Raw genomic sequence first — 12,738 nt, 5'->3', positions numbered from 1 at the left:
TTTGCCTTTATACAAAGGAACTATGCATGCTCTCTGCCAATCCCTAGGTACCTTACCCTCTTCTATACATTTATTAAATAATAACACCAGCCACTCCAAAACTATATCCCCACCTGCTTTTAACATTTCTATCTTTATCTCATCACTCCCAGCTGCTTTACCCCCTTTCATTTTACCTACTCTAATAATTATGTAAGTGTATTATTATAAGTGCTTTTGTATGTGTATTTTGTGCGGGTGTGAAACAGATTTATCTAATTTACATTATTCCTTATGGAAACAAATTCGTTCATTAACGGCACTCAAACAGCCTTCTGGAAGGAATTATGGCTGAATTTCGGGGTACCACTGTACAGTGCTGGCACTCTGAAGGAGGGGTTTGGGATATTGACAGTTTGGAGTGACATATAAACTATCATATCTTCATTCCTCTGTAAAGACAGTGATATGTGTGAATGATGATGAAAATGTTTCTTTTCTTTGGGTCACCCTGCCTAGGAGGGAGACATCCAGTTTAAAAAAAAAAATCTATAAGCCAGTGGTTAATATAGATACAGTATTATTAATATATAGTTGGTTGTAGCATATATCAAAAATACAATATAGTTTATTTTGAAACAAAAATTTTAATTTGATCATTGTATTGCTTTGCTTAACCCGTAAACGGTCCAAGCAGATCTACGTTCACATGTGTAGTGCTACAAAAGTAGATCTACGTTTTTTTACATATTTTCAAATATAACAAAAAAAAAAACTAGATCAAAGTTTTTTTACACATTTTCAAGTGTAAAAAAAACTAAAAGAAGATCTACTTTTTTTACATACTTTCAAATGTTGAAAAAACGTATATACACGTTTGGACCGTTTACGGGTTAAATCTTGTACATTAGCTTTCGAATTAAAGAACAAAAAGTCCCAATACCGAGACTGGAACTATAAACTAATAACCTGCACATGGAAAACAGAAACTCATGGCGACGTTTTGGTCCAAGTTGGACTGAAATACCGTCATAAGTTTGTTTCTCTTGTGTGTGGGTTATTTTTGTTGAGAGAATTAATTAATTCACCTTAAAATACAAGTGTATGAAAAAGATGTATTCTTTGTACCAGCTTCACTTGCTTTTGATGACGAGTGCGAGACCTTGGCACTGTACAGTAGTTCAGATGCTGTACAACACTTACTGTGACCAACTGTTCATAATATAGTGTGGTCTGAATATAGATATTCACTGTGACCCAGTAAGTCTAGTCACTTTGTCTTGGTAAGACACAACCAGTGTGACCCAGTAAGTCTGGTCACTCTGTCTTGGTAAGACACAACCAGTGTGACCCAGTAAGTCTGGTCACTCTGTCTTGGTAAGACACAACCAGTATGACCCAGTAAGTCTGGTTACCCTGTCTTGGTAAGACACAACCAGTATGACCCAGTAAGTCTGGTCACTTTGTCTTGGTAAGACACAACTAGTGTGACCCAGTAATTCTGGTCACTGTCTTGGTAAGGCACAACCAGTGTGACCCAGTAATTCTGGTCACTCTGTCTTGGTAAGACACAACCAGTGTGACCCAGTAAATCTGGTCACTCTGTCTTGGTAAGACACAACCAGTGTGACCCAGTAAATCTGGTCACTCTGTCTTGGTAAGACACAACCAATGTGACCCAGTAAGTCTGGTCACTCTGTCTTGGTAAGACACAACCAGTGTGACCCAGTAAGTCTGGTCACTCTGCCCTAGTGGAAAATATCTAATGCATTGATTTTTATTAATATTTTAACATCATTATCATTGCTTATAGTTTTCACATTGAATCTAATTTCCGGACATTTTTTATCAATGGTGGTACAGGGGACACCAGTGGGAGATTTCATCTATATGTCGTCCCGGGAGCTGGAACAGTGGGAAAAGGTTAGCGATGTTTGTGAGTGGTTTGTGCTTGATCCCAGACCATAATGACCACTCTGGGAGGCACCCTGACCTTGCTTGTATAATTTGCATGTGGCATTAGCTGCCCTCGTCAGTAAAATTACTGATATCTCACAGTGGAATGCAGTATTTTGCTTTTCTGCCATGTACAGTAAGCCTTCGACTTCAAACACATCGAGAATCTTTATTATTGTATCGTGTGTAATGTCATTATTATATATTATTGTACACAATACAGGAGGTCCCCAATATATTCGTAAGTTGAAGACCTCTTGTATTGTGAATATTATACACAATTCAGGAGGTCCCCAGTGTGTAAGTCGAGGACTAACTGTGCTTGGTAATGGTTTAGCAATACTGTATCAAATTTGTGATATAGGTGCACAAAGTTTTGAATTGACTTCACATGAAGATGATTGCAAATTAACTTCATTCACATGAAGATGGTTTCAAACTAACTTTGTTCACATGATTTCAAATTAACTTCATTAATATGAAGATAATTGCAGATTATCTTCATTCACATGAAGATGGTTGCAAATTAACTTCATTCACATAATTTCAAATTAACTTTATTCACATGATTTCAAATTTCCTTTTGTGTTTCAGAGTAAGAGTCAAGCATTCACTGATGACAATGTTTTTTGTTTTTTAAGGCAACATTTCACCACAGGTGACTTCTTCAGGGATAAAGAAGTTGCTGGTGGTGAACCATTGTCTCAGTGTCTTGATCAGTGCATACTTGTCTTTGTACTGTACTTGCAATTTATCAGTATCACCATACTAGTTACACTCTGTTACATTTATCAGTATCACCATACTAGTTACACTCTGTTACTTTTATCAGTATCACCATACTAGTTACACTCTGTTACTTTTATCAATATCACCATACCAGTTACACTCTCACCTTTATCACTGTCATCATACCAGTTGCACACACTATTACTTGTCTTATGTTCGTCTTTTGCTCTATGAATTATTCTCACTAAGGCTTTGTCACCGATTTATATTCTTTGTTATGGCAATATACACCCAAGTTTGCATGAAGTAAGCAACTCCTGAGTCGACCTCTTACCAATATTGAACTCAAATGAGTTATTTTTAATGTGTTTTAGTGTGTTTGGAATCAGCTTGTATAGTGTGTCTGGTTGGTTCATTGCACTTCATTGCAGTAATCTTGGCTTTGTATAATTATTTCCTGATGTCCATGGCTCTGTTAGGTACGGTCAAGCCCCAGTCGACCTTTATGATGGTCTCTGAATCCATAATTCATCGATAATCCTTAAAACAGTTAAACTTGATGAAAATATTGTAATTACTAAATTTATTGTTTCAATCGCTCAGAGACTGTATACATAAACAGTCAATTATTGGCTTATTAGTCTTAACATAGGCTTAAGTTTGCCCAAAATGCTCTCCATACTAAAGGACTTTCTGCATGCATAACTAAATGTCACCCACCTCAGTACACACACATTGTATCATGCTTAACTCTTTCACTGTTGGTGACGTAGTACTATGGCTTACAAGCTACTGTTGGTGCCGTAGTACTACGCCAAAATTCTAGCGGCTTCACATCTAGCAGGAGAAAGCTGGTAGGCCTGCATGTGAGAGAATGGGTCTGTGGGGTCAGTGTACACAGTATAAAAAAAATCGGGGCACCCGCATTGCATTGTGGGAACACCATTTCAGTAATCCTTGTTTGCTATGCCTCACGGTAAAAAATGTCTCACTCCCTGGCGAATTGGGACTCTTCCCAAGTGATAGTTCTAACACAGATGGAAGTGTCATTGAAGATGAATTTCATGGTTTTGAGGAGTTTTTGACCGAAAGCAATGCCCAGGATACCAGAAATAGTGCTGAAAACCCAGACTACCATCAACCTAGGATAACCCAAAAAAGTCAGACAAATTGACTTATTTCCATGTGGGTGGCAGAGAAGACAATATGCTTGTTGGGGAAGACAGTGTGGGTAATGGTTGGTGGTGGTGGTTGTGTAATGCATCATTGTGACACCAGCCATGCCGCTCTCAGCACATCCACAACAAAGGCCACCCACACACAACAACCTTCCACAAGCTGTAGCAGTTCTAGGAACATGTCCAGTGACTATTTATGTGTATAGATATTATAGAACAGTAGTAATAAACAACTTTTCTTATTGTTGGTTTGTGTCAACAGGTTTTGTAAACAATGTAATGTTATTAATATTTGTGCAGTTATTGTGTTGCATACAACAAGTGGATATATATACATTACACAGTATATTGGTCTCACAGGCCACAAAAGTTACTTGAAAAAATAATAAAAAAATAGAATAAAAGTAAAAGTAATATTACCAAGTGAGCGGCAGTCACCGATGTTGCCGTAAGAGGTACACTTTGTCAACTTCCCGCCTCTATATCTCGGTAAGTACTGACTGAATTTTTTTTTTTTTAACACAGAAAAATATTCTGAAGATTTTGGTAAGAAAAAATAATTTTTAACTTTTTCGAATATTTTTTGACACTGAGAGTGAGTTTAGGATCACAGGTCTCGACAGTGAAAGGGTTAAATAAAGAATTGTTGATCTTTAATAATGTGCAATATGCAATTGTTGCACATGTATCTTATTCATTAATGTTCAAGTATTGTATACCATTAATGCAATGAAATCTAAAATTCATGAATAATATAAAATTCTCCCTGAACATATTTCATATTTGGTCTTCCACTGAGGTAAGGTCATTCATTAGCAATGTTAGTGTTGAGTAACAGTTGTTCAGGCAGTGTTCTGGTTTTTCTGTATATAACTGCTTGTTTTCTCTGGTGTGGTGTTGACTGTTGCTGTGTGTATGGAGGGAGACTTGAATGTTATAGTAATACTCAAAATGGTAATACCCAAGAACAAAGGAATCACACTAGTACTTCAGCTGAATCTAACCTGTTTAGAAGCAGGGACCTCCTGTACAACAGTTGCCCAGAACCTAACCTGCTGTATAAGCAGGGCCTCCAGTACAGCAGTAGCCCAGAACCTAATCTGCTGTATAAGCAGGACCTCCTGTACAGCAGTAACCTCGAACCTAACCTGCTGTGTAAGCAGGGACCTCCTGTACAGCAGTAGCCCAGTACCTAACCTGCTGTATAAGTAGTGGCCTGTACAGCAGTAGCCCAGAACCTAACCTGCTGTATAAGCAGGGACTTTCTGTACAGTAGTAGCCCAGAACCTAACCTGCTGTATAAGCAGGGCCCTCCTGTACAACAGTAGCCTGGAACCTAACCTGTTGTATAAGCAGGGCCCTCCTGTACAGCAGTAGCCCTGAACCTAACTTGCTGTATAAGCAAGACCCTCCTGTACAGCAGTAGCCCAGAACCTAACCTGCTGAATAACCAGGTACCTGTACAGCAGTAGCCTGGAACCTAACCTGCTGTATAAGCAGGGCTTTCCTGTACAGAAGTAGCTTAGGACCTAACCTACTGTATAAGCAGGGCCCTCCTGTACAGCAGTAGCCTGGAACCTAACCTAACCTACTGTATAAGCAGGGACTTCCTGTACAGCAGTAGCCTGGAACCTAACCTGCTGTATAAGCAGGGCTCTCCTGTATAGCAATAGCCCAGGGCCTAACCTGCTGTATAAGCAGGGCCCTCCTGTACAGCAATAGCCCAGGACCTAACCTGCTGTATAAGCAGGGACCTCCTGTACAGCAGTAGCCCAGAACCTAACCTGCTGTATATGCAGGGCCCCCCTGTACAGCAGTAGCCCAGTACCTAACGTGCTGTATAAGCAGGGACTTTCTGTGTAGCAGTAGCCTTTAACCTAACCTGCTGTATAAGTAATGACCTCCTGTATAGCAGTAGAATGGAACCTAATCTGCTGTATAAGCAGGGACCTCCCATACAGCAGTAGCCTGGAATCTAACCTGCTGTATAAGTAGGGACCTCCTGTACAGCAGTAACCTGGAACCTAACCCGTTGCATAAGCATGGCCCTCCGGTAGCTTGGAACGTAACCTGCTATGTAAGCAGGGCTCTACAGTATCCAATAACCTAACCCTCTGTATAAGTGGGGGCCCTATAGTAGCCAGGAACCTAAACTGCTGTATCAGTTGGGCCCTACAGTAGCCAGGAACCTCAACTGCTGTGTAAGTGATGCCCTACAGTAGCCAGAAACATAAACTGCTGTATAAGTGGGGCCCTACAGTAGCCAGGAAGCTAACCTGCTGTATAAGTAGGGCCCTACATTAGCCAAGAACCTCAACTGCTGCATAAGTGGGGCCCTACAGTAGCCAGGAACCTAACCTGCTATATAAGTGGGGCCCTACAGTAGCCAGGAACCTAACCTGCTATATAAGTGGGGCCCTACAGTAGTTATGAAGGCTGAATATTCAGGGAAACTTCTCAGCTAGATTTGAGTTTTGAATTTTTGTAGCAGCAAAAAGACAGGTATTAGTGGAAAAGAGTCTCTTTCTTCAAGACAACACCAATAATATTTATACCATTTTTACACTAATGCAGTAGTCTGCATAACAGTAAATCTTATATTTTGTAGAATAAAAATTCAAAGTGGAAAGCAAAAGAATATAGAGGGCATGAGACGTGACTAATGACTAGGAAATGTCATTTAGTGCCAGAATGTCTTTCTTGTTTATTCTGGACCCTATTAATTGGCATCTTTTTGAAATTTGTGTGAAATTAGCCAAAATTGCTAAATTCTGACCACTGTACCCTGGATAGTTGAATTTATAAATGGGTGGTTTCTTGCACCCATTCGATGAAGAAAAAATGGAGTTCTGGCGAAATATTCATGCTTTTTTGTCGACTAGTACAGTGAAATTGGCGAAAAAGGGGCTCAAAGTGTGCAAAATCGCCGTCTGCGTAAACATCGCGAGACCGCTAACTGCTTGAGCATAATTTCGTAAGTTTTCTATCAAATTTCAAACTTTGTTAATCGTTATGATCGGAAAGATTCTCTATCTTTTCATAAGAGAAAATAATTTTTTTTATTTTTTAAATTTGGCCGACCCTGAGAACGAGTTTCGGAGAGGGCCTGTCGACCCTCAAAGGGTTATTAACCCTTAAACAGTCCAAATGTATATATATATTCAGCATGGCCTACAGTTACGAGAAAAAAAATCTTCTTTTTAAAGGAAAAAAACAGCATAATTTAGTATCCCCAATTATTTTAATATGGTGCACAGTGAGTGCGCACCATTCTCTCATGTCTAGGTGACTCAGGCTTATCGTGGCAATGTTGAAAGAATGATAAAGAAAACGTATATATACGTTTGGGGCGCTACACGTGTGAACGTATATATACGTTTGGACCGTTTAAGGGTTAAATCTTACATAAATTATTATATCCACTATTAGAAATTTCTTAGCACTCCAGTTCAACTACTTCATAATATGCAGGTCATTCAACTGATGTAATTTCAATGGAATTTATTTGTAACTGACCAATACGTACTTCATTTGTACTTTACTGACATATTGTATTTTAGGTCAAGATATAGGTAGTGTGTAAGCCTTTTGATTATTTTCTCTACCCAAAATGTATTTACTTAACCCTTTCACTGTTGGTTCTAATATTACGGCTTGCAAGCCAGTGTCGGTCCCATAATAGTACGCCAAAATTCTAGAGGCTTCCAATCTTGTGGGAGAAAGCTGGTAGGCCTACATATGAGAGAATAGGTCTAAGTGGCCACTGTGCGCAGTATAAAAAAAAATCCTGCAGCACGCAGTGCATAATGAGAAAAAAAAACTCCCATGTTTTTTGTTTAAAACAATGACTTTACAGTGTATTTTGTATGGTATTTATGGTTGTATTCTCATTTTTCTTGGTCTCTTTTGATAGAATGGAAGACGTATTACAGAACTAGAGATGATTTTGAATATGATTTTGAATGGTTTATGGACTAAAAGTACCTTGAAGTTGAGCTCAAAGTAGCAGAAATGTTCGATTTTTGCCGATGGTCAAGAGTAAACAAATCACATCAAGCGTCCAATACACGTCAACTGGTGGGTCTAATATGCTTTCACAAATGTGCTGATATTATTTATAACATTTTTGCAATAATGCAGTATTCTGCATAACAGTAAATTTTATATTTTTATGTGAATAAAAATTCAAAATAGAAAGCAAACATAGTATAAGAGGAGCTGGAGACATGACTCATGAACAGAGAAAATGTTATTTTACTCTTAGGAATGTTTGTATTGTTAATTCTGGACCCTGTTTTGACATTGACCTTCCTTGAATTGTGTATGAAACTGTCCAAATTGCCAATTTCTCATCACATTATTGGGTAGTTGAAATCAGTAAATAGGTGGTTTATTGTACTCAGTGGATAGAACAAATTGAGTTCTAGTGAAATAGCTATGAGTTTGGTCGACTGGAACAATGGAATTGGCTGAAAATAGGGCTCAAAGTGGGCAAAATTGATGATGCATAAATATCGCTGAGACCGCTAACTTCACGAGAGCATAATTCTATTAGATTTCCATCATATTTCATACTTTTGATGTTATTACCATTTGGATAAAGTTCTCTTATCATTTCATAAGAAAAAATATTTTTTGCTTTTATGAAAATTCTTCAACACTGAGAGCAAGTTTGTGAGCAGGGGTAAGTCAGTCAGTCAGTAAGTAAGTTTATTCAGGTATACACAAATACAATTACATAGATGATCATACTTAGCAGCATATGTGTAGAGAACCTGGGATAACCCAAAAAGTCAGACAAAGTGACTTATTTCCTTTGGTGTCCTTTTAATACCTTATTATTATACTATAAGGGAGATTATATCTTATTATTATACTGTAAAGGAGATATTCTAGGCATACGGTAAAGTGAGTTATTTATATTTACATATGTTAGCTAAAAACTAAAAAATCATTTTCCTCCCTTTCCTACATTCATTAGGTTCCTTTTGGCACTCTTCTTGAACTGACTCATGCTATGACTGGCTTTGACATGTACAGGCAGTTTGTTCCATTCCTTTATTACTGTACAATAAAAGGTGTTTGAATCCTGGCCACTGACTGTGGGTACTACAAAGTTGTGTTCTCTCCCCCTAGTACTATGATTGCTTTGGCAAAATTGGCAGCAAGATATTCTGAACACTGTGAGCAATTTTATAAACTTGATTTAACTAAAGTTGTTTTATTTTGCCTTCAACATTCAGCATATCCAATTGTTGTAATTCATCCTGGCCTACATGTTCTCTTGGACCCAGATCCAGGATGAATCTTACCATTTTGTTCTGGGTGATTTGTAGTTTATCTTTCAATTTTTTTATCAAAGAAGAGTACCATGAAGAGCAAGCGTAGTCCACACGACACTGTATAAGTACTAGACATAGGGTCCTGTGAGCCTCAGTAGGTAGACACTGTGCTTGTCTGTAGAGGAACTTCAGTCTGGCATTCACTTTCTTTACTACACTGTTCCCTATCAGTTCTCCTGACATGCATTGGTCAAAGGGGATTCCCAGATATATAATTGAGGAAACTGAAGTGATGGGTTCCCCATTACACCAGACATTAAAATTATTTACCCTTCTCAGTTTATGTTTCGTGCCAGAGAGTATGGCTTCCGTTTTCCCAAGGTGTAACGATAGTTCGTTGTCTACTAACCATTTGCTGCAGGACTCCAGTTCCACTGTTATTACATTAGCTGTATCTTGTGGGTCTTTACCTGACGCTTACAGAGCACTGTCATCTGCATACAGTAGGAGTTTGCATTTGACACTGATGGGCATGTTAACATAAAATAGAAATAATAAGGGAACCAGAATAGTACCTTGGGGAACTCCACATACTATCGGCATGGGTTCTGAATCTGTTTTGTTGATTTTGACTTGAACCAGTCTATGGAACCTATGCCGATAGCTTGACGTTTCTTACAAAATACATTGTGGTTGACAGCATCGAAGGCCTTTTGTAAGTCTAAGGTTACTATTCGTATGAGGTTCCCCATCGACATTTGAGTTCTCCTGTAATCAGTCAGATAAATAAGGGATGTGTCAGTCTCTGACCAGTATGCATACCTAAATAATGTATATTAGAGCTGATTTCCTCTCTTCTGTTTATAACAATATACAGTTGACTACTGTATAAACATTTAAAAATATACTTAAAATGTTATAAATGGTGCAAAGGTGACATTAAAACAATATCAAAGATGGTCGACACAAACCCACTACCATTATAGTATGCTCCTTGTTTAGTAACAAATTCGTTTACTGACATGGTTTTAGGAACGGAACTCCGTCGTTAAGTGAGGAGAGGCTGTTTATATGTGTGTGTGTGTGTGTGTGTGTGTGTGTGTGTGTGTGTGCGCACGCCTGTCTGTCTGTCTGTTTCTCTGTCTGTCTGTTTCTCTCTCTCTCTGTTTCTCTCTCTCTGTTTCTCTCTCTCTCTGTTTCTCTCTCTCTGTTTCTCTCTCTCTCTGTTTCTCTCTCTCTCTGTTTCTCTCTGTTTCTCTCTCTGTTTCTCTCTCTGTTTCTCTCTCTGTTTCTCTCTCTCTTTGTTTCTCTCTCTCTTTGTTTCTCTCTCTCTTTGTTTCTCTCTCTCTTTGTTTCTCTCTCTCTTTGTTTCTCTCTCTCTTTGTTTCTCTCTCTCTTTGTTTCTCTCTCTCTTTGTTTCTCTCTCTCTTTGTTTCTCTCTCTCTTTGTTTCTCTCTCTCTTTGTTTCTCTCTCTCTTTGTTTCTCTCTCTCTTTGTTTCTCTCTCTGTTTCTCTCTCTCTCTGTTTCTCTCTCTCTCTGTCTCTGTCTCTCTGTCTCTCTCTGTCTCTCTCTCTCTCTCTCTCTCTCTCTCTCTCTCTCTCTCTCTCTCTCTCTCTCTCTCTCTCTCTCTCTCTCTCTCTCTCTCTCTGTCTCTCTCTGTCTCTCTCTCTATCTCTCTCTCTGTCTCTCTCTCTGTCTCTCTCTCTCTGTCTCTCTCTCTCTCTGTCTCTCTCTCTCTGTCTCTCTCTCTCTCTGTCTCTCTCTCTGTCTCTCTGTCTCTCTCTCTGTCTCTCTCTGTCTCTCTCTCTGTCTCTCTCTGTCTCTCTCTCTCTCTCTCTCTCTCTGTCTCTCTCTCTCTGTCTCTCTCTCTCTGTCTCTCTCTCTCTCTCTCTCTCTCTCTCTCTCTCTCTCTCTCTCTCTCTCTCTCTCTCTCTCTCTCTCTCTCTCTCTCTCTCTCTCTCTCTCTCTCTCTCTCTTTTTTTTTACACAGGGTTTGACAGGTTAAGGATCCCTTGTTTTATTGACAGCTATTTACAGGTTAAGGATTCCTAACTTTATTGGCAAGCTAAGAGCTAGTTACCTACATCAGCTCATTTGAAAGCATTTTTATTGTTATGAGACATACAAGTAGGGAACAGGATGAAGTTGGAGCCATCTGTGGGCCAGCATTTTCATTTGATCAACTGACTTTATCTCGTTGACATCATTATGCTGTACGAATGTGTTCCATATTTGAGTCATCCTGGGTATATATGATCTCAGATGGAGTGATATTCTGGAGAAGGGTACAGCCAGAGTGAAGTTGCTGCTTTCTGCCCGTCTTGTGGCATAAAAGCTTGTTTCACGCTGTTCTCGAAGTGGATCCCAGTGTGGTACTTTGGCAATATTGGCCTTGTACATAACAGTAAAGCCACCCTCCTATGTTGAAGGCTCTGCTGAAATGACAGATCTATCCAGGATGGGTCCAGGCGAGAGATGAGACGTCTTGCTCTGTTCTCTACTCTGTCAAGCAGTCGCAGATGAGAGGGGGGGCAGGCAAACCAAGAAAGTGGAGCATACTAAAGGTGCGAGCGTACTTGTGCCTCGTACAGAATCTTGCAACCCCTACTGTCTCTGTCTCTCTCTGTCTCTCTCTCTCTGTCTGTCTGTCTGTCTCTCTCTCTCTCTCTCTCTCTGTCTCTGTCTCTCTCTCTCTCTCTCTCTCTCTCTCTGTCTCTGTCTCTCTCTCTCTCTCTCTCTCTCTCTCTCTCTCTCTCTCTCTCTCTCTCTCTCTCTCTCTCTCTCTCTCTCTCTCTCTGTCTCTCTCTGTCTCTCTCTCTGTCTCTCTCTCTGTCTCTGTCTCTCTCTCTGTCTCTCTCTCTGTCTCTCTCTCTGTCTCTCTGTCTCTCTCTCTCTCTCTCTCTCTCTCTGTCTCTCTCTGTCTCTCTCTCTGTCTCTCTCTCTCTCTCTCTCTCTCTCTCTCTCTCTCTCTCTCTCTCTCTCTCTCTCTCTCTCTCTCTCTCTCTCTCTCTCTCTCTCTCTCTTTTTTTTTTTACACAGGGTTTGACAGGTTAAGGATCCCTAGCTTTATTGACAGCTATTTACAGGTTAAGGATTCCTAACTTTATTGGCAAGCTAAGAGCTGTTACCTACATCAGCTCATTTGAAAGCATTTTTATTGTTATGAGACATACAAGTAGGGAACAGGATGAAGTTGGAGCCATCTGTGGGCCAGCATTTTCATTTGATCAACTGACTTTATCTCGTTGACATCATTATACTGTACGAATGTGTTCCATACTCGAGTCATCCTGGGTATGTATGATCTCAGATGGAGTGATGTTCTGGAGAAGGGTACAGCCAGAGTGAAGTTGCTGCTTTCTGCCCGTCTTGTGGCATAAAAGCTTGTTTCACACTGTCCTGTCTCTCTCTCTCTCTCTCTCCCCACAAATAGATAGAACTTGTGATTTTAGTTTAAATAGCGATGCTCTTCTTGCTGAATAAGACAAGTGGAAATTTGTGTGTGCAGTAATTTTGCAAAAATCATTCTGAACCTAACGAAAAAAAATGTATTTCTTTGTCTTAGGTTATTATTAAATTATTTTAACTTATCTACATTATATTTAGTTGGATT

At 39.4% G+C, this 12,738-nt stretch overlaps 1 protein-coding gene across 1 annotated transcript in view; it reads left to right on the top strand.

Annotated features, from left to right (window-relative positions):
* Window positions 1-1,483: 1,483 nt before the first annotated feature.
* LOC138851707 (KICSTOR complex protein SZT2-like) overlaps window positions 1,484-12,738 on the top strand; it is a 44,791-nt gene continuing 33,536 nt past the window's right edge. Inside the window, exon 1 of the mRNA XM_070081115.1 lies at window positions 1,484-1,902. Within this exon, the coding sequence (XP_069937216.1) occupies window positions 1,831-1,902 (72 nt within the window). The 5' untranslated portion in view covers window positions 1,484-1,830. The remainder of the gene's footprint in view (window positions 1,903-12,738) is intronic.

Source organism: Cherax quadricarinatus, unplaced genomic scaffold (genome assembly GCF_038502225.1).
Source record: "Cherax quadricarinatus isolate ZL_2023a unplaced genomic scaffold, ASM3850222v1 Contig1729, whole genome shotgun sequence".
Lineage (NCBI taxonomy): Eukaryota > Metazoa > Arthropoda > Malacostraca > Decapoda > Parastacidae > Cherax > Cherax quadricarinatus.
Note: the sequence above shows the minus strand (reverse complement) of the source record. Positions and strands in the feature narration are given on the sequence as shown.